This window comes from Gobius niger (genome assembly GCF_951799975.1).
Source record: "Gobius niger genome assembly, chromosome: 14".
Taxonomy (NCBI): Eukaryota; Metazoa; Chordata; class Actinopteri; order Gobiiformes; family Gobiidae; genus Gobius; species Gobius niger.
The window spans coordinates 11235519-11259525 of record NC_136865.1 but is presented as its reverse complement, the minus strand read 5'-3'; the positions used below and the strand labels follow the sequence as shown (position 1 = coordinate 11259525).

The 24007-nt window shown below is 39.5% G+C and overlaps 1 protein-coding gene across 1 annotated transcript; it reads left to right on the top strand.

Annotated features, from left to right (window-relative positions):
* The first annotated feature begins 193 nt into the window (after window positions 1-193).
* On the top strand, window positions 194-9705 carry LOC306974028 (CMP-N-acetylneuraminate-beta-galactosamide-alpha-2,3-sialyltransferase 1-like). Its single transcript, XM_079571135.1, has 7 exons — window positions 194-508; window positions 5367-5657; window positions 5756-5952; window positions 6021-6200; window positions 6994-7039; window positions 7126-7245; window positions 9461-9705. The coding sequence occupies exons 2-7, from the start codon at window positions 5367-5369 to the stop codon at window positions 9626-9628; spliced, it is 1002 nt and encodes a 333-aa protein (XP_079427261.1). The 5' UTR covers window positions 194-508; the 3' UTR covers window positions 9629-9705.
* The last annotated feature ends 14302 nt before the right edge of the window (window positions 9706-24007 follow it).

Genomic DNA, 24007 nt, shown 5'->3' with positions numbered 1-24007 from the left:
TAGGATATATAATAAGATAACACAACTGTCGGACGTGAGCTAAAATCAGAGCATCCAACAGCACTCGGGCCACCGCTGTCCGGAGACAGTGCTTTTAGTTTGAAAGGGCAGCGGTGTCTCGGCTCAGGCTCAGAGCGGGAGATGGAAGATGTGTCCGTCCACATCATTAAAATATGCCTTGTTCGATAATGTGCACAGAGTTGTACTTTTACACAACTGCGGATTATTACTCGTAGCGGGACGGTGAAAGCAGGCTTATGGTGACGCTCTAGTTATTTTGTGTGGATGGATGAGTATTTTGGAAAGATGCAGGCTGCAGATGCTCCTCGTGGTTTCAGGAATCCGTGCAACCATGGCTGTGACTCCAGCGATGGACATGTCACCAGAGCAGAGCACACACCACAGTCACCACCCAGTTTCAGTCGCCCCACAAACGTTCAGCCGACTGGAAACGTGTAGACCAGGTTAGATTTGAGCGACGCCTTATCGGAAAGAAGAACTCGTTCAGGTAACAAAAGTTGTTGTTTTTTGTCTTTGTTTTTGTTTTGTTTTCTTTCTTTTTTTGTTTCTTTTCTTTTCTTTTCTTTTCTTTTCTTTTCTTTTCTTTTCTTTTTTTCTTGTCTTTTCTTTTTTTTTCTTTTTTTTTTTTTTTCTTTCTTTTCTTTTTTTTCTTTTTTTTCTTCTTTTTCTTTTTCTTTTTCTTTTCTTTTTAAATTTAGCAAATTAAACGCGCCTCCTCTCAGACTATAGCTATCCAGCCTTTGTTTTTACCAGTGCATTCTTAAATGACCCTAATGGCTACAACTATACCATCTTCTGAGACATATATCTTGATTATTTAAAAATATTGCTTTGTGATCTTTTGAAATCTTTGGATCTTTGGAAAATTGCTGGTAGAATATAAATCACAAGAAATTGAATATTAATTTTATGTGTAAAATATAGGCCTACATAAAAAATAAAGAAACAGTTGACTAGAGGATCAGACGGTGCGTTTACATTGTTGTAAATGTGTCTTTAAGTCCTCCTATTAAAAGCGTAAACAAAACAGATGGGGAACAAACTAGCTTCCCCTCTGTAACTGGATACCGTGAGCACTGTTGTGCTGTTCTTCCATTTAAAGAGCATCATTAGCATTATTTGCTAAAACATAGTTAACGTTTAGGATTTTAATCAAATTTGTATCCAGTTTTTTAGTTTGACCATTTCTGTGACGTTTATAGCTTCACTTCTTCATTGGACTGACAGGGAGTGACAGAGACAAACAACCATGTTTGCCTCTATCTATGTCACTTCCTGTCAGTAGCTCCAAAATTCAAATAAAAATAACTTTTCTTCCCAACATTTCTTCATTAAAACTGCTGCTTCACTGAAATAAAGTGATTGTTCTTACTCACAACAGATGTTATCCATCTAAATAAGTCATATTTTCAAAAGCATTAAAACCTGTCTTTTTACATGTTACATTGATCGCTGCTACAATCAATTTTGCTTTAAAGCAAATCATGGAACTGATATGTGTGTTTTTCTCTAAAATAATTATTGTGTAAGTATACACAGTAAAAATGTCACTGTTTTTATGTGTTTTTTAGATGCCCTCTAATTCATCTTGATCTTGTGAATCACAGGAAATAGTTTAAGAAATGGTGTCAAGCAGCTGTGCCTAAATCTCTCATTTGATGTCTTTGTTACTGGTTTGCCCGTCAGACCATGCAGGTCAAATGGGACAGTTATGTGTGTGATCCATTTCAGATTCATAACGGTGTGAGACAAGGCAGTTTGTTTCCCTGTGCTCTTTAACTTTACATCAATAGCCGGTCCAAACAGTTGGATATGTGAAAAACTGGTTGTGTGTTTGGAGATGCCTTAATCAATCACTTAATGTATGCGGACGACCTAGTGGTGTTAGCCCTCGTTCAGCCGGTTTCCAGCAGTTGTTTAATGTGTGCTCTGTGTGCGGGGGAACTGCAGGATGTGAAATACAACTCCACAAAAGTGTAATTAGGGTCTGTCGGACAAAGGAGAACAGATCATTGAAGTTTCCTGACTGTAAGCTCTCGGGGAACATCTTGAATGTGTGTGATGTTGTCAAGTACCTCGGCCACATCATAACTGGTCGTTTAATCCCATGATGAGGACATGTATCGCCAGTGCCGGATGACATTCTGTCATGGAAATTCTCCTCCTGCTCTGTACAGATGAAATTAGCTCTGTTTCAAAGCTATTGCCCATCTGTGGGTGAATTATAAAAAAGTCCAGTATCCAGAAACTTACAGTTGCATACAATGATACATTTACTAAATAAGCCCTGATGAACAAGTGCCAGTGAACTCTTTGTGTCAAATCGAGTGAACACTTTGCGAGCTGTCTTGAGAAATCTGATATGTAAATTCATATGTCGCCTGAATGATTAAACATGTTGTCGAATGTTGTGTGCAGTGTTGTACGTTACACCTCGCAGCTGTGGAAACATGGGTATGACTGCCTCTTGAAAGTTTAGAGGTTTTTATTGTTTGTTTTGTGTTTTGATCTGGACCATGAGTCTGTAATGAGATTATCTATCTATTAGGGTGTCCCAGGCTATACAGTGAACATTTTAAAATTGTAATATTGCAATGCAGTCCTCCCATAAAGTTTCACTATGACTCCATGATGCTCATTTTTCAGCTCATATAATTTTTTCCATGGGGCAGCTCACAATTGTATATACTGTTTAGTTTTTCAATAAACTAATCATAAGTGAAAAAACCTATAAAAACTCAAATTCCACCTTGTTTTTTTTGGGTTTAAAGCTGAATAAATCAGGCTTGGAATTAGATATTCAACTATCCCTCTTAAAAAACCTTTAAAGTATTGATTGTTAAGTCCGAGACTGGAAAATTTGAAGTCTGTAGTGCTCACCCGCTGACCGAGTGGGGTCTTTCTTCATTGCTTTTTTTGTGCTTTTTTATTGTGTTATAGTTGCGTTTCCAGCACATTTTTGCTTTTGCTCTTTGTCACTTTTTTGTTGCTCTTTTGTTGCTTTGCTTCGCTGTTTTGTCTTTCAAGAAGCTTTAAGATGTGGGTGAAGCCAAACTAGAGTAAATGTGCTTGGTTCAGGTGGGGTTAAGAAGTTAATTTTTAATAATTATTCAGGAATAGCTTTTTGCTAGGGTTTACTGTTTAGGCCTTCAACTAGCTTGAAAACCAGACAAATTTATCCTAAACAGTAAACAAGTTTGCTCACTGTGCACAGTATAATGTGTCTAACATTTATGTTTGTTTGCAGCAACATGACCACATCAATTAAGCATCACCTCGAACTCGAAGTACAGATAAAGTCCGGTTGATCGGTCATCCGCGAAACAATAAACGGTCGAGAAGTTATGAAAAACTTTGTACATTAGCATCGCAAAATGAATGAAAGTGCAAGACCTGCTGATTCCTTTCTGGATCAAGTCACGCATACCGGTGCGACACAAGCCGGACATTATCAAAAAGATCAAAGACCTCTACTCTCATCATGGTCAGTTAGTGGAGTAATGGCAAAGACCAACAGAAACAGAAGGAAACAGGAATCAAGAATTTAATAATTGCAACGCAAGCATCACGAATAATGAAGAGGAGAAACGGTTTGTTTTACAGGTAAAACAAACATGTAGTAGTTCAGCTTAAGTGGACTATTGGGTTTATTGTGAGGCTTTTGAGCAGAGTAAAAGTACTAAGAGCTGTGAGACTATTTTGAAAAACACTTGCGTTGTCATTTAAAAGACTTCAATGACCTTGGGGGACCTCTAAATGTTATCAAAATGAGCAGAATTTTTTTGAGTAGTGTCATGGTGCCATAGTGAAACTTTTTAGGGGGACTGCACTGACATTTTCCACATTTTTGGGACACCCTAATCTGTATGCACTTTGACGCTGGCTATATGGAAAATCATCTGACTGAATGCAGGTAAAGACTGAATAATAGGTCAATAATAAAATTGATGAACAACAAACAATAAAATGATAAACAATAAAATGATAAAATGATACTTCATGCCAAGGAATCATTTACAGCACAATATGCAAAAATATTCAATTACACCATTTTCATTTAAAAACAAAGTGACCTTCAAAGCGAAATCCCTGCCTAAACCTATCAATGACACATTTGGCTTCTGTTTCCATGCTGCGACAATGCTAACATTATCTTTATTCCTTTGTAGAACCACCAGGGGGGAAGTCGACAGAGCTTATCTATCCGGACCATGGCAAGTACTTTAAATGGACGCTTATGAGATTTTGTTTACAGTATATGAATAGTCTGTTCTTCTTGAGGTTATAATGTTAAGATGTGTATATTTGAAGGAACATGGTGTAAAGTGCCTGTGGTATGAGGTGACATAAAGGGCAAGGCTCTGAGGCAGTGTAACATGTCCAGATTCCAATAAAAACAAGCAGAGTGAAGAGTTGTAGAGGCCACTCTTTTGATATGAAGTTGAACTCGCTCTTCTCTGTAGAATGTGTGTGTCTGTAAGCCTGCCCTTGTGTGGTAAAGCAGACAGGATTATCTCAAAGGGAAGTACCACACCCATCGCACCGCCTCTTTCAGGTGACAGGTCCAACTGACTGAAGGACAGCATTACATAAAATTGGGTGAAATCAAATCCAATCGTTTCAAACTTTAGAAGGAGTTCACCCCTCCCAACCTGAAAACGGAGCTCAATTGTGAAGATCCAGACCCTCTGTATGAAATGAGTACGAGGGCATGGTAAGACCAGGCTAGGTTCATCCATAGGCGGGCCGCATATATTGATTCGAACTGTGGCCTAATAAATAACAACGGCTTACACTTATTGCGCTTTATCACATCTACATAAAGTCATTATTCACTCACTCCACACTCGATGGCGGTAAGTTACTAGTGTAGCCACAGCCACCCTGGGGACAGACTGACCATTTACCACATGGCTATAACGTGCTGTTTATATCCTGATCTCATATTATGTCAGTGCCCTCTGCTGGACAAGTGAAATTCATGCTCTACAATCATCTCTCGGGCCTTGTGTTCCTTCCTGTCAGTCAGGAAACTGCACTTTCCCCTTACCTTGCTCTGCTAGCCCCTATTGTGTATTGGTTATTGCTCTGTATGTAGTGTCAACAGCTGTACTTTGCACCAAGGGTTTGAGAATATCAACATTTAGATTTATTTCTTGTGGTTTACATTTGAAAGAATTGACAATCAAGCCAATTGAATTGAAGTAGGAAATTTCTTGTAAATTTTTTTTTTAACATGTTTTATCTTTACATACTTTTATTATTGGGGACAAAACAAACCAGTCTTGCATTGTATTTATAAACTAATGTTTTATGATGACTGTGTTGGTCAATGTGTCTTACAGATGTTCATGTGGGGGAAGAAGTTGAATACCAGAGCTAAGCTTGTCGTGTTGATTGTCAGCGCTGCTTGCTTTGCAGCTATCTGGAGATTTGCCTCATGCCTTTCCTTTGAGGCACTAGAAGAACCTGAAATGGACAAATGGACTGAGACATGGTCAAAAATCAAATCTTGCAGTTGTGCTACGTGCATTTCAGATTTCAACGTATTTTTTATGAAGCGATATAACAGAACAGTCAATCCTTTTTTAACCCCGCTGGAGGATATCACTAAAGAGGAATTCAAATGGTGGAAGGTGAATGTGGCTTCATTCACAAAAGCTATTTCTATTTTAATAAGCTCTACCTATCGTATTTTTGAGACTTTAAGAGACTGTTTTATTCTGTTCACTAGACATTGCAGCGTGAAAACGGTGATTTAAAACAATTCATGGAAGCAAAGAAGCGTGTTTTCACAACGTTTCCATCCAAGCCATATATAACTGGACCCCGTCTGGACCGCTGTCGGACGTGCGCTGTCGTGGGCAACTCAGGAAATCTGAAGGGATCCAAGTATGGAAGTCAAATAGATGCCCATGATATTGTTATAAGGTACATTTCATATAGCTACATTTGAAAGAGTGCAAGTCAAAAGTTACTATTTTACCATTTTGTCATAGAATGAATAAGGCTATGACTACTGGCTATGAGGAGGACGTGGGGACAAAGACAACTCATCGTGTCATGTACCCAGAGAGTGCCATCGACCTGGATAATAATACTCACCTGGTCCTGTTCCCTTTTAAGATCCTGGACCTTCAGTGGATAACCGAGGCCTTCACCACTGGTTTCCGTGGACAGTAAGCCATTTCTAATACATACAGTTGGTCAGGGAGTTTTCATTTGAAAAAAAGTGTATACATACTACAAATTTGTATAGATTTTGTAAAATTAAACCTGTAACATAATAAATGCACAATTATCTGCCCCTCCCAAAGCAGTATAATATCCTCAATAGAAGCGCAACAAGCATTTACTAAATGCATACCAGTTCATTGTTAAAGAGGGGGTATTATGCTTTTTTCAATCACATAGCACCAGTCTATAGCACACTACAATGATGACCAAACCTTCTGTTGGTCTGTAAATGCAGTAAATTAGAATATTTGCCTTGTATAAAATTGCTCTCTCAAAATGGCTGTAGCAAATGTTTTGAAATAGGCCTCTGTCTCTTTAAGAACCTCAGACTCTTTCAGACACGCCCCCTCCACACGCTGTCTGTGGCATCAATGGGGAGGGGATTCTGCTGAGGAGCAGTGGTTGGTTCCTCGGCTGGTGACAAAAGCTCGGAGGCGTCTCCAGGAGGTGGGGGCGTTCCTAGGAGGACTCAGGCAAACCTATCCCTAAGATGGCTGCCATCAGAGTTTTTACAGATTACTCAAAAATACGTGAATGTGCCAAGGCAACACTTCAGGCATGTTTTTAATGAGGGAATGACATAATAACATGATGTAAAGCTTGAAAAAGTCGATTTTGCACAATACCGCCCCTTTAAAGAGTTTTAAGTTAAAATAATAGCATCATATGAGTAAATAAAAAATATTCTATACGAATGAGAATATACAATCAACAATTTATGCCTTTCCTTCCCAGATCATACGCACCAATAATACCAAAAATTAAGGCTAACAAGAATCTGGTAAGTACTGATGATTATTGACCTCCATTGACAACTAAAATGATGTTTCAGTTCTTTTTTCTTCATAAGTGTCTTCCTGATTGCAGGTGATGATTGTCAATCCTGTATTCATGAAGTATGTCCACACATCGTGGCTTTTCAGTGTAGGAAGATACCCTTCCACAGGCTTCATGACCCTGGTTCTCGCCATGCACATTTGTGACGAGGTGAGCTATTGTCTATGTTAGGGCCTTGGTTTGTCGCCAATTTTGTCGGGGGCTGGTTGGCATCAGGGTTGACGCTAGATACTGCAAGCTTGGCACGACAGTGACTTTGTGGTTACAGTATTTGTCCACACAGATTCAAAAAGCTGGCATTTAGAATCCAGCTCAGACCTGTGTTTACCATCCTTGTGTTCCTGAATGTGGCGTGCCAGTGAGTGATAGGTGGTGGTTGCGGAGGCCTGATGCTTCAATCAGTGAACCCCAGGAAAAATGCACTGAGTGTACGGCATCATTGTGTCCAATTCCAACTCCATTTAGAAAATTAAATATTAAAGTGCTCAGGAAGTTGCGGTTAGATAATTGTTCTGTGGTGACGATGCTGTTTAGTGATGCAAAAGGAGCAAAGAAGACTGTTGTGTCATGATTTGTCTTTTGTTCCTCTGTTTTGGTATGTTTTGTCTTTGGTCTTGTCCTGTGTTTTATTTTGACATGTGTTCTGTCCTTGTGATTTTGCTTTACTTCCCTCGTTACCTGCCTGCCCCGCCCTGATGTGTTTCACCTGTGCCCCGTTTCCTCTTGTATTTATACCCCTGTGTTTCCCTTGTCCTTTGTCGCGTCATTGTCTATGTCAGCCCCGGTCTGTTTTAGTTTTGTCTCTGGATTTTGTTATTTTGGTTTTCATCCATTAAATGTCACCAGTTTTGTTGCAGTCCTGCACTTTGGGTTTTTACTTTCTTCGTTCCACCACAACCATGACAGAATGACGCGACCACTTCCACACCCAGCGGACTGCCCTTTGGCAGCTGAGGACCCCGTTCCCCTCGTTCCTGCCCTGAGCCACCGCCAGACTCCTTCCTTCGTTCGAGGTGGGCCCCTTCTGTTCCTGAGCCACCGCTGGACATTGTTCTCCGTCCAGGGTGGGCTCTTCTTGTCCTGGGGCCACCATCGAACTGGAACCTCGGTCTGGGGTGGCCTCCTGTCCGTGTCCTAGGTCCACTGCAGGACATTGTTCTTCGTCCTGGGTGGGCCCTTCCTGCTCCTATCCCTCTACGTCACCCATTGTCTCTCAGCTGCCTCCAGTGCCTGCACCTATCCCCGAACCACCGCCAGACAACACTCTCCGTCTGGGGTGGGCGCCATCCATCCCTGCACCACTGCCGGACACCGACCTCCGTTCTCGATGGGCCCCTTCTGTCCTGGAACCACCGCTGGACACCAGTTTCCGTTCGGGGTGGGTTCCTTTTGTCCTGGGGCCCCCGTCAGACTGAGACCTCTGTCTGGAGTGGGCTCTTTTTGTTCCTGTCCCTGCTACATGCCTGATGTCCTACAGACCTGCCTCAACCGCCATGGCCCTCAGTAGGCCATGGGACGTCTGGGAGCCGTCCCTTGGTGGGGGGGTACTGTCATGATTTGTCTTTTGTTCCTCTGTTTTGGTATGTTTTGTCTTTGGTCTTGTCCTGTGTTTTATTTTGACATGTGTTCTGTCCTTGTGATTTTGCTTTACTTCCCTCATTACCTGCCTGCCCCGCCCTGATGTGTTTCACCTGTGCCCCGTTTCCTCTTGTATTTATACCCCTGTGTTTCCCTTGTCCTTTGTCGCGTCATTGTCTATGTCAGCCCCGGTCTGTTTTAGTTTTGTCTCTGGATTTTGTTATTTTGGTTTTCATCCATTAAACGTCACCAGTTTTGTTGCAGTCCTGCACTTTGGGTTTTTACTTTCTTCGTTCCACCACAACCATGACATGTTGGTCTGCTCAGGTACACTTCAATTAGGGGGCACGGTAGCACAGCGGTTAGTGCTCTCGCTTCACAGCTAGAAGGTCCGGGTTCGATTCCAACCAGGGACGGGGCCTTTCTGTGTGGAGTTTGCATGTTCTCCCCGTGTCTGCATAGGTTTCCTCCGGGCACTCCGGTTTCCCCTACCACTAAAAACATGCACAATAGGCCAGGATGAATGATGTGTGAGTGAAAGTAGTGGTGGTCAGAGGGTCCGTTGGCGCAGACGTGTGTAGTCGTGAAAGCGCCTCTGACAGTCTCCCACAGGGGAAACTGAAGCTACCAACGTAACTTTCCACCACTGAGTATGGAGTGAATGTACAATTGTCTCATGTAAAGCGCTTTGTGACTATATGTCTGTGAAAGGCGCTATATAAATAAAGATCTTCTTCTTCTTCAATTACTTGCCGCATACTGACTACTTTTATTTTTGCTTTCCCAGTTGAAGATTTTTGGATTTGGAGCTGACAAAAATGGAAACTGGAATCACTACTGGGAAGAACTTAAGATCAAAAACTTAAAGACTGGAGTACATTCTGGCAGACATGAATATGATCTGATTCAAAAGCTGGCAAAGCTAAATAAAGTGACATTCCTCAGAGGGTGGTGAAACATCCTCCAAAAAAAAAAAATACATGACTGTTACAAAGGCTTTTGTTTTTTTATATTTTAATATCTGTTTTGACAATCTATACATAGTGTGCAAATCTGTGATTTTGTGTATAGCAATACCTGACATCTTGAAAGATTGTTTACAGTAACAAAAAAAGAAGCTTGATTTATAATAACATATTGTTTTACTTTAATTTTGTTGTGGTTTTTTTTTATAGCTAATTAAACCTGGTCTACAAATAAGGACTGTACACAGAATAATGGACGGATAAAGAGTTGAGAAACAAGATTAGCCTGTTTAGTGCTGAGAAAGAAATGTCAGGCAGAATTTCAGTGACTTACTACGATACAGTACCAACCTCTGCTGCCAAGAGCTGTCATGCAAAGACGGTATATCTAAACCATTCCATTCCATTTTAGGAAGGTGGAGACCCAAACCCAAAGTAAAATGTAATTGATCTATATACACACACACATATATATATATATATATATTTTTTTTTGGTAGAGTTTATACATTTTGGGCAGAACTGTGGGCTCTGACATTGATTTTTTGTCACAAAATAAAGTGCAAATATATGTTTTTGTGCTATTTTTCAGAGAATAATGATAAAAACAAGGTTTTTTATCACTGAGTTTATGGTAAAACAACTTTACTCTTTTTAAATCCTAATGATAATTTAAACTAAAAATCGCCCTGATCAAAAGTTTACATACCCCAGTTTTTAATACTGTGTATTTACCCCTTTAACATCAATGACCACTTGGATTCTTTTGTGGTAGTTGTGGTTGGGCCTGGCCATTCTTTTTCGCAAAAAGCCTCCAGTTCCTATAAATTCCAGGGCTGTCTTGCATGAACTGCACGTTTGAGATCTCCCCAGAGTGGCTCAATGATATTGAGGCCAGGAGACTAAGATGGACACTCCAGAACCTTCACTTTATTCTGCTGTAGCCAATGAGAGGTCGACATGGCCTTGTGCTGTGGACTTTTGCCATGTTGGAATGTCTAAGGGCGTCCCATGCACAGCTTCCAGGCTGATGAGTGACACTTTTCCTCCAGTATTCTTTAATAACATGCTGCATTCATCAATTTTGATCTAGTTCCCAGTGCCTTTGTAGCTGCCGATTGATACTCTCAGTACTTTGGATATCTTTTTTATAACCTTTTCCCATTTTCAATTCTTTTGCTTTCCTAATGATTCAGAAACCAGAAACCCCAGCAGCACTGGCTGAAAGATGCGAGCATGTCAGGAGCGCAAAAAATCACTGACCTTTTACACACAATAATTACAAACACAGATCACAGGTGAGGATGCTTACCTTTTGTAGCCATGCAAACCCAGTGTGTCCACTTGTGTGCATTTTATCAGGCCAAGATCACCGGGGTATGTAAACTTTTGATTAGGACCACCTTGGTAGTTTCTTTATTTCATTATGATTTAAACAGAGTAAACTCAGTTGTTTGATCATAAATGTCTTCACACAACCATGAGTGAAGATAAACATTTTGTGTTATCATTCATATTCTCTGAAAAATAGACAAAAAAACAAAAAAAAATCTGCCAGGGTATGTAAACTTTTCAGCACAATTGTGCATAATAATCGTATTGCATTTGTACATATTATACATTTTTAAAAAAGATATTCACAATTTTTTTTTTTTTAGACTTTAAAACCTTTTTTGACATGTATTTATTTATTTTTTTTAACAATTTTATTAATTTATTTCAAGAGGGACAATGCACATTAATCAACATTTCTGTAAATGTGCCAGTTTTAGCTCTAAAGCTAGTTTTCAACTTGGTAAGATGTGGATTGCTGGCAGCAAACACACTAACAACAGCAATCATTAATAATGGTGAAACAATTCATTAGTATGATATCACACAAAACCTATGGCAACATTCGGCACAAGCACTACATGGTGTATCATCGAAAGTGTGGGCTCAATCTCATTTATCAAATGTCTTCATATTTTGATTTTGTTGTATGACACACATGAGAGCAAATGTGAAATGTGTTCTTTTTAAGTGCTGCATTATGTGTTTACAAGGCCACACAAATAATAATAATCATCATCATCATCATAATCATAATAATGCCTTACACTTGTACCGTGCTTTTTCAAGCCTGTATTACCAAGTTTCTCTAAGTGCCACCCTGTGGTGTATTACCACAGTACCTATTGACAATTTAAAAAAACTGGTCAAATCAAATCAACAATGTGCTGATGCATGACTGAGCCAAGTGCTAGGATCCTCTGCACAGGTGTTGCTTTGTAAATAATAATTGTATTTGTATATTTATCCTCATAATGTCCTCTGTTTGAACTGTATGACCTGCCCTTGCACCAAAATCTATTTCTGTTGTGCAAGTCACAGAACGAACATTCAGATGTCATCAATGTATGAATTGTATGAACAAATTCTATGTTATGTAAGTATGTAGCCTTAACTTTTAAAATGTTTGATCCATCCATCCATTTTCTTCCGCTTTATCCGGGGCCGGGTCGCGGGGGCAGCAGTCTCAGCAGAGATGCCCAGACTTCCCGAGCCACGCACACCTCCTCCAGCTGTTCTGGGGGGACCCCGAGGCGACACCAGGCCAGCTTGGAGACATAGTCCCACCACCGTGTCCTGGGTCTTCCACGAGGCCTCTTCCCACTAGGACATGCCTGGAACATCTCCCGCGGGAGGCGACCAGGAGGCACCCGGAACAGATGTCCTAGCCACCTAAGCTGGCTCCTTTCGACGTGAAGGAGCAGCGACTCTACTCCAAGCTCCTCCCGGGTAACATGAGATCCTCACCCGATCTCGAAGGGTGCGCCCAGCCACCCTGCGAAGGAAACTCTTTTCGGCCGCTTGTATTCGCGATCTTGTCCTTTCGGTCATTACCCAAATCTCATGACCAATTGCTGACGCCGCACCGATCCGTCTGTCGATCTCACACTCCATCCGTCCCTCACTCGTGAACAAGACCCCGAGATACTTGAACTCCTCCACTTAAGGCAAGGACTCCCCACCGACCTGTAGAGGGGAAGCCAATGTTTGATTGGTTTTATAATTGTTGTTGGCATTATACACCTTGCCCAGGGACAACAGTTGAAAACTAGCTTTGCAGCTTATATTGACACATTTACAGAAATGTTCATTAATGTGTACTGTCCCTGTCAAATCAACTAATAAATAAATGTTTTTAGTGGAAGGGGAAACCAGAGTACCTTGAGGAAAGGCAGACACGGGGAGAACATGCAAACTCCACACCAAAAGGGCCCCTGGTGGGAATCAAACCCTGGACCTTCCATCTGTGAAGCACGAGCGCTAACCACTGTGCCACCGTGCCGCCCAAAACAGCCACATCAAAACTAACTAAGTAAAGGTGAGGGAAACCCTGGGCTAACAGGTTTGCCTTAGGATTTCTTTGAAAGGGTATTGTCATTTAACAAGAATAGCTGACAAAGGAACGGGAAGTGTCCATAATGATGTACAAAGTACATGCAAAACTATGTAGACCGTCTAGAGAGTGTGTTATAACCATACAACCATCATTGTTGGATCTACCTGGATGAATACAATGATTCATGATGCTGCAAAATGTATTTGGAGGCAATGATCATTCCTCATATACTGTATTTCTTGTTGGTCACAGACAAGTGAGACAACCATAAAACCTCTACAATCTCTATATCATCAAGCTGTTAAAGTGTTCATCACTGTCTGAGCCTTGGAAAATGCAGCATGTTAAACTTTGATCATTTAATTGTATACGCCAATGTGCAATAGGTTTTTAAAAATGTTGAATACTCTACCACTGATTTTGCCTGACGAAGGCCACTGGCCGAAACGTTGCATTAATAAAGGAACACTGGTGTTGCAAGTATACAGTGTGCGAGAGATTTTTCCTTTTCTACGAATACTCTACCACTGACAACATTTGCCCAGCTTTGTTCTAAACAGACGACCAAGAGCTCCAGGTCAACGAGTCGCAATGACTGCAGACTAACTCCTAAACGTAGCTCGGCCTTTGCATAGACGGCCTTCTCATTCAAAGGCATCAAACAGTGGAACAAACAGGGTCTGAAACTGTCCTTAGACCTGAAGGATTTCTCGATTTCTCGAAACGTCGGGCAACTATGTATCAAAATGTCCAGTTGAAACTTTTTAACTTTCATTGTTTTATCTACCGGGATAATCTTCGTTGGAACATACCACCACCATCAAAGGCCAAAGCTAAAACTAATGTGGTTCTTCAGAGTTGTCAAGCAAGGAAACACACGTATTTGGAGCCAGGCATTTAAATAGTTGTTTTACCCATAGCAAACCTTCTGGAGTCGCCCTTATGGCCAAGGGGTTAGTGTCGCAGCTAAATCGGTTATGTTTGCCTTTGGTTGTTGAACAAGACCAGCCTGTTTGGTGCTGAGTAAGGAAGTTCAGTGACATGAATACATTACTCACCACTACTGCAAAGTCTGAGGCACTTGGTCTTGGTTAACACATCCAGCTCTGAACTAAGTTAGTGTAGACATGGTTTGCTCTTGATCTAAGCCTGTGAGCAAATTAACAGCACAGCAATGATACAAAAACACAAGCTATATCAGCACCCCGCCACGAGGACCAAAAAGAAGTGCTTTCTTTGCCCTTTGGTTATGACATGACAAGGGATAGGGATAAGACAGTGTCATCTGCGCACAGAAAATATAAGGCTGAAGAGCGCAGCCATGCAGCAACTGAAGTGCTCTTCAGAGGCACTAAAATGAAAAGCAAATTAATAATGAATCTCTTTATGTTGTAATGATAAGAAGCATTTTCAATGGACAATACCTGTGAGCGGAAAGACAAACAAGCGCATATACCAGGTATGTCAAAGGTTAGGGGAAGCTGTTTATATTCTGTAGAGTTGAGAAACAATTAGAGGTGGAGAACAATGACATTGACAGGTCACGTGAGAAATTACAGGCTTGTGTATTTTGAGAGCACCATTTTAGTAACACCAGCAACCTTTGTTAAAACTATACCTGACCCATGCAGGAAAGCAATTTCGGAAGAATCGAATCGTTTGGCAACGCAGGATTTCTTTTGAAACGTAACCCCTGTCGTGCAAATACACCTGTGTCATCTCTCAGCAAATGTCGATTCAAAGCCCTCGGTAAGCTTTGGTTTTTGCATATTTACGCTTCAATTGTGTCTGTTCACTGACAAAGAACATCTATAAAGTTAGTGTGATGCAATATTCCACTTCTTTTGGTTGCTACACAAATATACCCACATACAAAGATATACAAATGGCGAATTGAATGGTAAATCAATGAATAGCTTTGCCCATTTGCCACTCATTTTGCTCTGTGGTTATGTGGTTGTTGTGATGGAATGTGCCATGCTGTTACTATGCTTAAACACCAATTTGAGGAAGCGAAACACACATCCAGAACTGAAAATGATCCATGAACCATGTCACAAGTTATTTGTTTGGGACAGTGCACGGATGAACACACATGGCATGACAGGCAATTTGTGCAAAAACCAAAGCCCCAGCAAACTGTCTCACTCTTTGTGCTTGAGCTTTTGTTCATTCTCGTATAAACTGCCCTGCCTTCTATGCACCTGTTGCCTCCTGGGGGGGGCGGAGTTCTCCTCAGCTTCACAGTTTACACCAAAAAGGATATACAAATCAGTTAAAAGTGCAATTACTAAAGCACAGTTTTTCATAAAAACATAAAATGTCAGTCAGAGCCTTCATACAACATGGAAGCTTATTTGCATTATATTCAAACGAGAGCACCTGGAGGAGGCCTTCGCACACACATGCAAAATCCACACACGAAGGTCCCGTCCGGCCCGGAGGCAATAATATAATTAATTTTTCCTATTGTAATAAATATAATTCATATAAATAAATGTGCATATAGGCTTGCTTCAATGCAGTGACCAATTAACACCCGTACATTAAAAAATGTGGGCTTGAAATGAATACACTACAGTGTAAGGAAGAGCGCAGACAGTGACCAGTAGTGGAAACAAAGCAGCCCCTTTTCAAGAGGCTCATCATGGCAGGAAGAGCAGCTGGCCCACAGTCAGCCGCAGATACATCTCCGTCTGAAAGCCACTAACCATACAGCAGGGGTAGGCAAGTTTGTGTCATGCGTCAGTGCCAAAACACCAAGGGCTGAAACTCACCATTGTAGCCCAAAGTAAAGCACCTTTTTTCATGTTTTGCACATAATATATGACCCAATTTGGTGTTTTGCTGGGAAATGTGAAAATATTTACATTATTTTCCACAGTTTTGAGTCCTTTTCACATATTTGGTCTCTGATTTATGAATAAATGTTTCTTCAAAATTCTCTTGGGGGCCAAAGGTTTTATGCTGGAGGGACGAATTTGGCCCCCGGGCCTGACGTTGCCTACCTCTGCCATACAGTCAGGTCAAAATTCAAGCTAGAGTGAAAAGACGGTTCAAGAGAGGTGTAAAGGACATCATTATTGTCAACAGTAGCCTCAGTCATCAAATACTCCAGATCATTTGCAGATTTTCCATTTGAGAATTTCCCATGAAAATATCACTGACACCCAGTGGTGGAAAGTAACAAAGTAAAAAGTACAAGTAAAAAGTACAAATTATAGGTACTTTTACTTTACTTAAGTACATTTTATGATGAATACTTTTTACTTTTACTTACATTTTAGAGCCTGTATCTGTGCTTTCTACTTCACTACATTTTTAAATTGGATTAAAAGCAAAAGTATTTTATTTTCAAAGTGACCTCTATACGATGAACTGGTTCAGTCTTAGTCTAGACTTGGTTTACCCCTTTAGACCTTGTTTAGATCTGGTTAAGACCTGGTTTAGACCTTAGTCCGGGTTTAGAGCTGATTTAGTCCCTGTTTTTGAGTTGTTAGTTAGAGTTAGTGGTTTACTCTTTTAGATCTGGTTTGATTAAAAAAAAAAATCCTACACATTATACTCTTAACTTTTACTTAAGTACATTTTTGGTCCTGTGTCTGTTTTTTCTTCCACCACTGCTGACACCCAACCACGAGAAAGCAATCTAACAATCCTTACTTTGTAGCGCGATTTGTACAATAGTTCATTGTGTTTTATAGCACATGAACTTACAAAAAAATCAATATAGGCTGTTAAAAGACATATAGTCATTTCAAAATGAAAAGTGTGTGGATACAACTTATTTCCATAGGCTATATGCACCGCTGAACAGAAGTGTTTCCAGACAGGATTTTTAACATCGTCAAAGCAGGAGCTGGCCTCATTTCTTATACCCTAATGTAAACGTTTAATGGGCTGCAACCTTCTGTTGGTCAGTGGGTTCATGCTGTCTCACGCGCAGACCATCGACAATACGGTTTGGAGTCCCGTTCGTCTTTCGGATCAAATTGAAAGCAATGCCGCCCTCTAGTGTTTACCCACTGGTACACACGTTGTAGTGTCGGCATGGTCTGAAAGTAGGTGATAGGCTAAATATTTTCGCGCAAGTTTGATTTTCACAAGACATGATAAAACTAAAACATTTACACAAAAGGCTATTAAGTGACAATAGGTTGTTCCCTATAGGCTACGTTTAGGCCTATTTCTGTGTAGGTTTTTGTTGTTGTTTTCCCCCAGAGTCCTTTTGGACACACTTTGGAAAAGGCTAGTTTTATTTTTATTTTATTATGATGATCAATGTTGTATTATATTATGATTATCTATTCATTGAAAAAATAAATAATAACACTTGCAATCAAGAAATGTGCGCACAACAGTTATATTGGAGGAGGAACCTCTTTTCGAGTAAGTTTACAAATTTCAGTCAGTTGAAAATTCATAATGCAAAAAGGTATTACCTCTATATAAGCCTGAATGGTTATAGGTCTACAAGGCCTGCACCACAAGGCCTGGATCAAGATCAAATCAGGACTAAACAATTTCTAAACCAGAAGAACCAGTAACTTCAATCATTTAAAATCAAGCATGAATTTCACAGATGTTATGCAGATGTCATTCCAGCACAGCAAAAGAATCGGATTGGATAAGTAAGGGTCCTGTTTAGAATGAAGTAAAAAAAAATGCATGTTACCCCGAGTGCCACCTTAAGAAGCCCACAACTAATGATACAGTTTGAAAACCAATGTTCTACCCTTAGTAAATAAAATAATTAATCTGAATTGTTCTGCTTCCACTGCTCTGTCTACCTGTCTAAATGAACATCGGCAATCTGGCCCATTCTATTAAGCACCCGTATGCGGTGCACTATTATTAGACTGCAGCTAACAAAGCTCCAACAGGAAATTTGATAAAAATGAATGGCAGAGGAACATATCTAAAGCCATAGTGCATTCTTGTCATACCAGCAGTGTTGCACAATAGTCTCAACTTCCAGCTCCACACGGCAGACTTCCTTTGTATTTTCTAAGAGGGTAAAGTTTCAAGTGGGTTGTACCATCTATTTTAGCTTGTTAAAAAAAAGGGATATATTTTATGTTGGTTTTCTTATACTAACTGTACAGTTATATTGTAATGTTGTACTTTCTGTAAAGCGTCAGAGAAGGAAGCGTTTGAATGTGTTAAAACTGAAAATATGATTTCAAAAGTGAATAGTATATTTTGAGGGTAATTATTCAGAATAGACAATAAAATGCAAAACAAATCCTTTTTTATTAGCAATTCTTTATTAAAGAATATTACCGATACATACCAAAGTCGCTAGTTTTTATAGTAACATATGAAGTTGTTCTCCAATTCGTGTTTATTGTTCTAATCTTTTCCATCGGGTAGTATTGACGTGGATGACTGCTTTTCAGCAGCCGGTTCAAGTAAACAACCTTCTCTCAGCCTCTGCTGCATCTGCTCACAGCTGAGTGTAGGATGTTTACATGGACAAGGTCTGAACAGATCATGCCAAGGACATAGGCTAAGGCCGTTAACCAGTTCCGAGGGCCGCTCCAGTTTCATTGGGCTATGTTTGAAATAGCTGGACACGATCATATCTTGAAGCGCTTTCTGTGGAAGTGGAGGGGCAAGTCGGCAGCAGCAAACATCAGACTGAAAGCTTGATTTGACAGACAGCTTCCAGTCGGGGATGTTTACAGCTTCCAAACTGCCTGCTGAAGCGCACTTGTAGTTTCAGTGGTCACACAATGGAAAAAGGTTTGCCCAGGTCAAGACAGAATAGTAGCAGGTCATGAAACACATCGGCGGCAACAAAACGTGTAGCTCTTCAGTCAAGTTGTGAGCTCTGTAGAACACGGACTCCTGTTAGAGAGTAAAAGGAAACAATTACTTAACAACAAAACATCTTTAATGTGTATATACAGTTATACAAGAAAAAAAAAAAAGAAAAAAAAATCCTGCTGAGAAAAGAGCAAAGAGTACAAAATGACATACTTGAGTCCTGCTTTAACATGCAGTAGTTCGTTATTCCAGACAGATAACACATATTGTAGCCACAAGGAGTGTCATGTATGCCATTAATATTAAAATAAACTAAACAGAACAAAAAGTTGGCCTAACCTATTTTCCACAGCACAAGCCCGGCTCTGTGTTAAATGGCTGCTCGTGAGGTCGACTTTCAATGACAAAAAGAACAATGTTTTTCTCCACAAGGTCAACCGCTCGCATCCACTGTCAGGACTCCTGATTTATGAGCGGCGACAATTACGTGCTCGGATGGCTTACGTCAACAATAAAACTTTGTTTACATATTCAGTTTTACAATGATAAACGAGCAAGTTTCACCTTCCATTAAAAGTATGTCAAATGACATTTAGCAAAAATAAACGCTAGCTAACAGGCTATCTGAAAGACGAACGTCTCCAAATAACGGTGCAGTAGTTAAAGTTGCACAGCTGGAGAACAAACACTGTTAGAAGGCCAGCTACTTTGTCCTATCCTGACTGCAACACTGAAAAAGATCACTTAGAGGAATGTATGACACTTGCTATGTACCACCCACCGCAGAACAAAACCCACCTTTTCCAACACATTTCTTAAAGTAACTTTTCTACTGAGACGTTGATCGTAAAAACAAGCTCTAAACTGTAGCAACTGTTAGCACTAGCCTCTGTTAGCAGACGTCCTAGGCTAGCTAGCTCAGTGACAGAGCTAGCAGTTAGCTCGTGTCTGACCCTAACCTTCTGATGTCTGACGGTCCTTACCAGCGGACAAAACGATCGTTTCCTGCAGTGCACAGAGCCATCACAGCGGTGAGTAATCCCGGACTTTCGGTGGATTTTAGTTGTGTTGTATCCTGTTCGGAGCAGCCAGTTAAGTTTCCTTCCGTTTTCATTCACTTGTCTTTATTTTGACCTTTGGTTACTCGACACCAACATTGACGTCATTGTCATGGCAACAGAGCTCCGCCCCCGTGAGCCTGGACACTAATAATTGCATTTGCATTTTCACTTGACATTTTTTGCAGAAAAGCCTGCACTCACAAATGACCTGCTTGTCTGAATGCACTGCTGTTTAGATTATTCCAAGGTAAAAAAAAAAAAAAAGGTTGGTCTTTTGTACTTGGTTCACACTAGACAGCCTTTAAGGCGAGACACGCAGCCTGCTGTGAGAGGGAACAATAAATAAATAAATAAATAAATAGCTACGTTCAGAGATACTGCATTGATTTGTGAATGTTCCTAATGTAATTTCCTCACATAAATATAAGAACAATGTTTTTGAACTGAAATTAAGCCATTTTATGTATAAAATAAAATTCAAATTACAAAATTGTTTTCAAGTTTTGAATGTATTAATTTGTGTTTTGTTGACATATTAATTTAGCTAAATCAGACTTGGAATTTATATTGAAAAATAAACACCATATTATGGCAAATTGTCCTCAAACCATTCCATTTAAAACCGCGTGTGGTCATTTATAGTAGAGAGTCTACCCCAGGGGCGGCAGTGGTTACAATAGCTGACCACCCCCGAGTATGTCGTGAATGAATAATGAAAGTTGGTAACACAGGGTTGTGTTTTGCTTCCCATTTTGACCTTCGTTGCTGGAGTGCTTATTGTTTTGCTCTGGCCCTTGTTCTCACTTTCTGCCGGGATCATTACAGGTAGTCATAGTTCTTATATTCTATAGTCTGTTTGCAATTCCTTGTTCTTGTCACAGTCTTTTATGTACCTGAGCATATTATTATTATTATTGTTATTATTATTATTATTATTATTATTGTTATGATTATTATTATTATTGTTATGATTATTATTGCGTGTTTTGAGGTGCAGCTCAGTGAAAATTAATAGCCTCAGCCATTATGACGGAGTATGTTATTATCTGAGACTAGTTAGGTTAATAAAGCGCCATTATAATTCCTTAGACTATTTTTAAAAATCATATTGTCCTTCTTGTTGCTTAATAAACAATGTGATTTTATTTTAAAACAATGAGGGCCATAATACTTGCAATTTTTAATCACCAATTCTTGATTAGCCATCTGTAGTAGTACAAGGCTTCGGAATGTCCCTGTGAATCACCACGTAAGTAAGGCGAGACTGCCGAAACATGTGGGGAACCAAAATTAATAAATACATATATTGGTGAATAATTATTGGAATATCACTGCAAATGCTGGAATAAAAATATTATATTTTTAATTAACATGCTATTTTTGAGTTAAAATTAACAAACAAAGTCCTATAATAACTTTTTTGCTGCTTAAATGCTGATTTCCGAATGAAAACTCAAAGATAGTGTTACTGCCATCGTAAAACCCATGAATCATGATGAATACACTTATTAAAGTTTTAGTAAAAGCACTAGCTTTTTATTTCTGTGTTTGTAGTAATTTAAAAAAAATAATTATTCGCCAATATATACATTTATTTACATTTATTATTATTATACATTTTTAAATTAATTTTCGGCAGTTTTTGTCATCCATAATGTTCATTTCAACACTGCATTTTCTTTTTATAGCAATCCAATTGAGCAGCTTTTTCTTGTTTTTAAAGCTGCTTTTCAACGCATGCTCCAGTAGAGGTCAGGCTTGTACCATTTTGTTCTTTGTTTCATAGCGGAGTAACATTTGTGATACAGCCTAAAACCAGACCACATATCTATTATAACCTATTCCACTATTTCCCCATTAATTTGGCTATTCTGGTCTTGTAGTTTGTCCCTTTAAAATGTCTGAGCAACAGCAATACTTAGTATTGGGAGTCGCCTTGGATTTCTGAATGTCACACATTGGTGGATTTCTTAATAATTCATATAACATGTCTGAGTTATTTCTTACCAAAAGGCCGAGCGAAGAAAATCTATCTATAACCTAACCAGGAAGATTGATTCCCTTGTCATTCCGTGTGGTCTGAAATTGCCCAGAGCTATTATATGACGAGCTGATTTTCTGTGCTCACCCGAATGGAACACTTTCTCCTTGTAGGGTCTTTTTGCTATATGAGATTCATTAGCAGATCCTGCGCTAAGGAAGCGTGCTGTCTTTCCAGAAAGACGCTCTGACCACGGACAATATTGACAGCTGTTGTTTGGGGGAGAGCGGTGCTGATTTTTTTATTTTACTTTTTTTACATTCATTTAAATTAGTCAAAATTCCATTTTTTATGTGTCTTTAGTATCTTATTCTGTTCAGAAGTTATTGATCTGCAAATTTAAAAAAAAAAGAAATAAAAACAAAAAACATCCAGATCTTCATATTATTTTCATCTTTGTAGTCGTTTAGATCCTCCACACGGTTAAGATTTTTTTTGGATGAATGTGTCTGCTCTGTTTTAAATGGACCATTACGACAAAAGATTTATGCATCTGCTGTTTGCATGACTGTTGACAATAAGTTACAATAAAAAAAGGAGGGTACTTTATTATCCATCAAAAACAAGGATGAAGCCTGAAAAAGCAAGCGTTGTTCTGTTCTAAAAAGAAATTCTCTGCACTTTACTCAACTAAAATGACAAAAAACTTTAGTGTGTAAAATTTAAGTACTCCAGTTTATATTTGTAACAAATAGTAACAAAAGCCATTATAACCAAATATGAGCAAAATACAAAAAGTTAAAAAGAGAAACGTTATATTTAACAATGATCTGTATAATTCAATTTAAATGTATTTAACCAAATAACACTTGAAAAAAACAAAAGCCTAGTAGCTTCCCAGAAAATGTATGTGCTGCACTTATGCTGATTAAAGTCATAATAATATTAATACATACAATCTTAAAGCATTCTTTGTTGTTATGGCTTCTTCTCTCCCTTCCTCTTCTTTGAAAATGTATTTCCCCACTTGCCTCATTGAGTGCCATTTTCTTATGGTACCAATGAAACTCCAACCAGCCAGCTATCCAATTTCTGTTCAATAACCACCGCTGCATCCATCTCCCATGTCCTGTCAAGTGTCATGGGGGCAAGTGCCATCCCTGACAGGCAACACATGAGCAACAGTCATCCTGGAAATACGCTCTATGTTCATACATATAGACAGAATTGCGCTTTTACGTCAATGACAGGAAACTAGAGCATCCCTCATGCACCCATGACAGCTGGAACACCGAAGTTATACATGAAATATGTGTTTCTATTTGCTGTATACTTTCTGACGCTTTCTCTTTGCAAGGTAAACTAGACTTGGTTATTTGAATAGTTGACATATTTTATCTGTTATTTTTTATTTGTACCCTGTGACTCATGTCCGCATGTGTTTGATCTTCCTTTGGTGCTAGTGATCAGACCCTGAAATGACGTATAGTAATAATAATAATGGCTTGTATTATGACAGTCTGCACCCGCAGGAGTCAGGATTCGAACTGCCAACCTCACAGTTATACAACACACCCTACCATATAAGCCACTGCCGCCCTTGCATCATCTTTCCAAAACTCAACACAGTCATTATTTCATGATTAGTGCACATGTTCAGTTTGACACGCGAGTGGACATTAAGTGATAGCACAGGTCTTTAAAGGGATATTTCAGGATTTTTGACATAGGACCTCATTTCCTAGTTATCCAGAATGTTGCTGATACCTGGAGATATTTTTTGTGTATTTCATGCAGTTCTTATGTTTGAAGAGTTTCGTGGCACTAGGCTAGTGCAAGGCTAGCGCATTTCTACGATATCAGCTAGCCTGCATTAAAAACAGTCTGACACACTCCACAGTGCACCTGAGGCAAATCACTTATAACGCCAGACTAACCATATAAATGTCTGTGTCGATAGAATAATTTTTGTTATATAACTGACCTTGCATCACATGAATGATTGCATTTTGAGGGACTATTTTGTAGCATATCACTCTGCCGCTGCATAGCTTATCCAACCACGAAGCTGATGCTGCTCAAATATAAGGTATTTTAAATGCAAAACGGTTAAAATGATTCTACATTTATATGGTTAGTCTGGTGTTATAAGTGATTTGCCTCAGGTGCT

What these genes read in the sequence shown, in the direction of transcription:
- LOC306974028 (XM_079571135.1), top strand. Translation starts at nt 5,367, where the DNA reads ATGTTCATGTGGGGGAAGAAGTTGAATACCAGAGCTAAGCTTGTCGTG. An exon ending in AGGAATTCAAATGGTGGAAG is followed by an intron (nt 5,658 to 5,755) that starts GTGAATGTGGCT and finishes TCTGTTCACTAG; the next exon opens with ACATTGCAGCGTGAAAACGG. An exon ending in GCCCATGATATTGTTATAAG is followed by an intron (nt 5,953 to 6,020) that starts GTACATTTCATA and finishes ATTTTGTCATAG; the next exon opens with AATGAATAAGGCTATGACTA.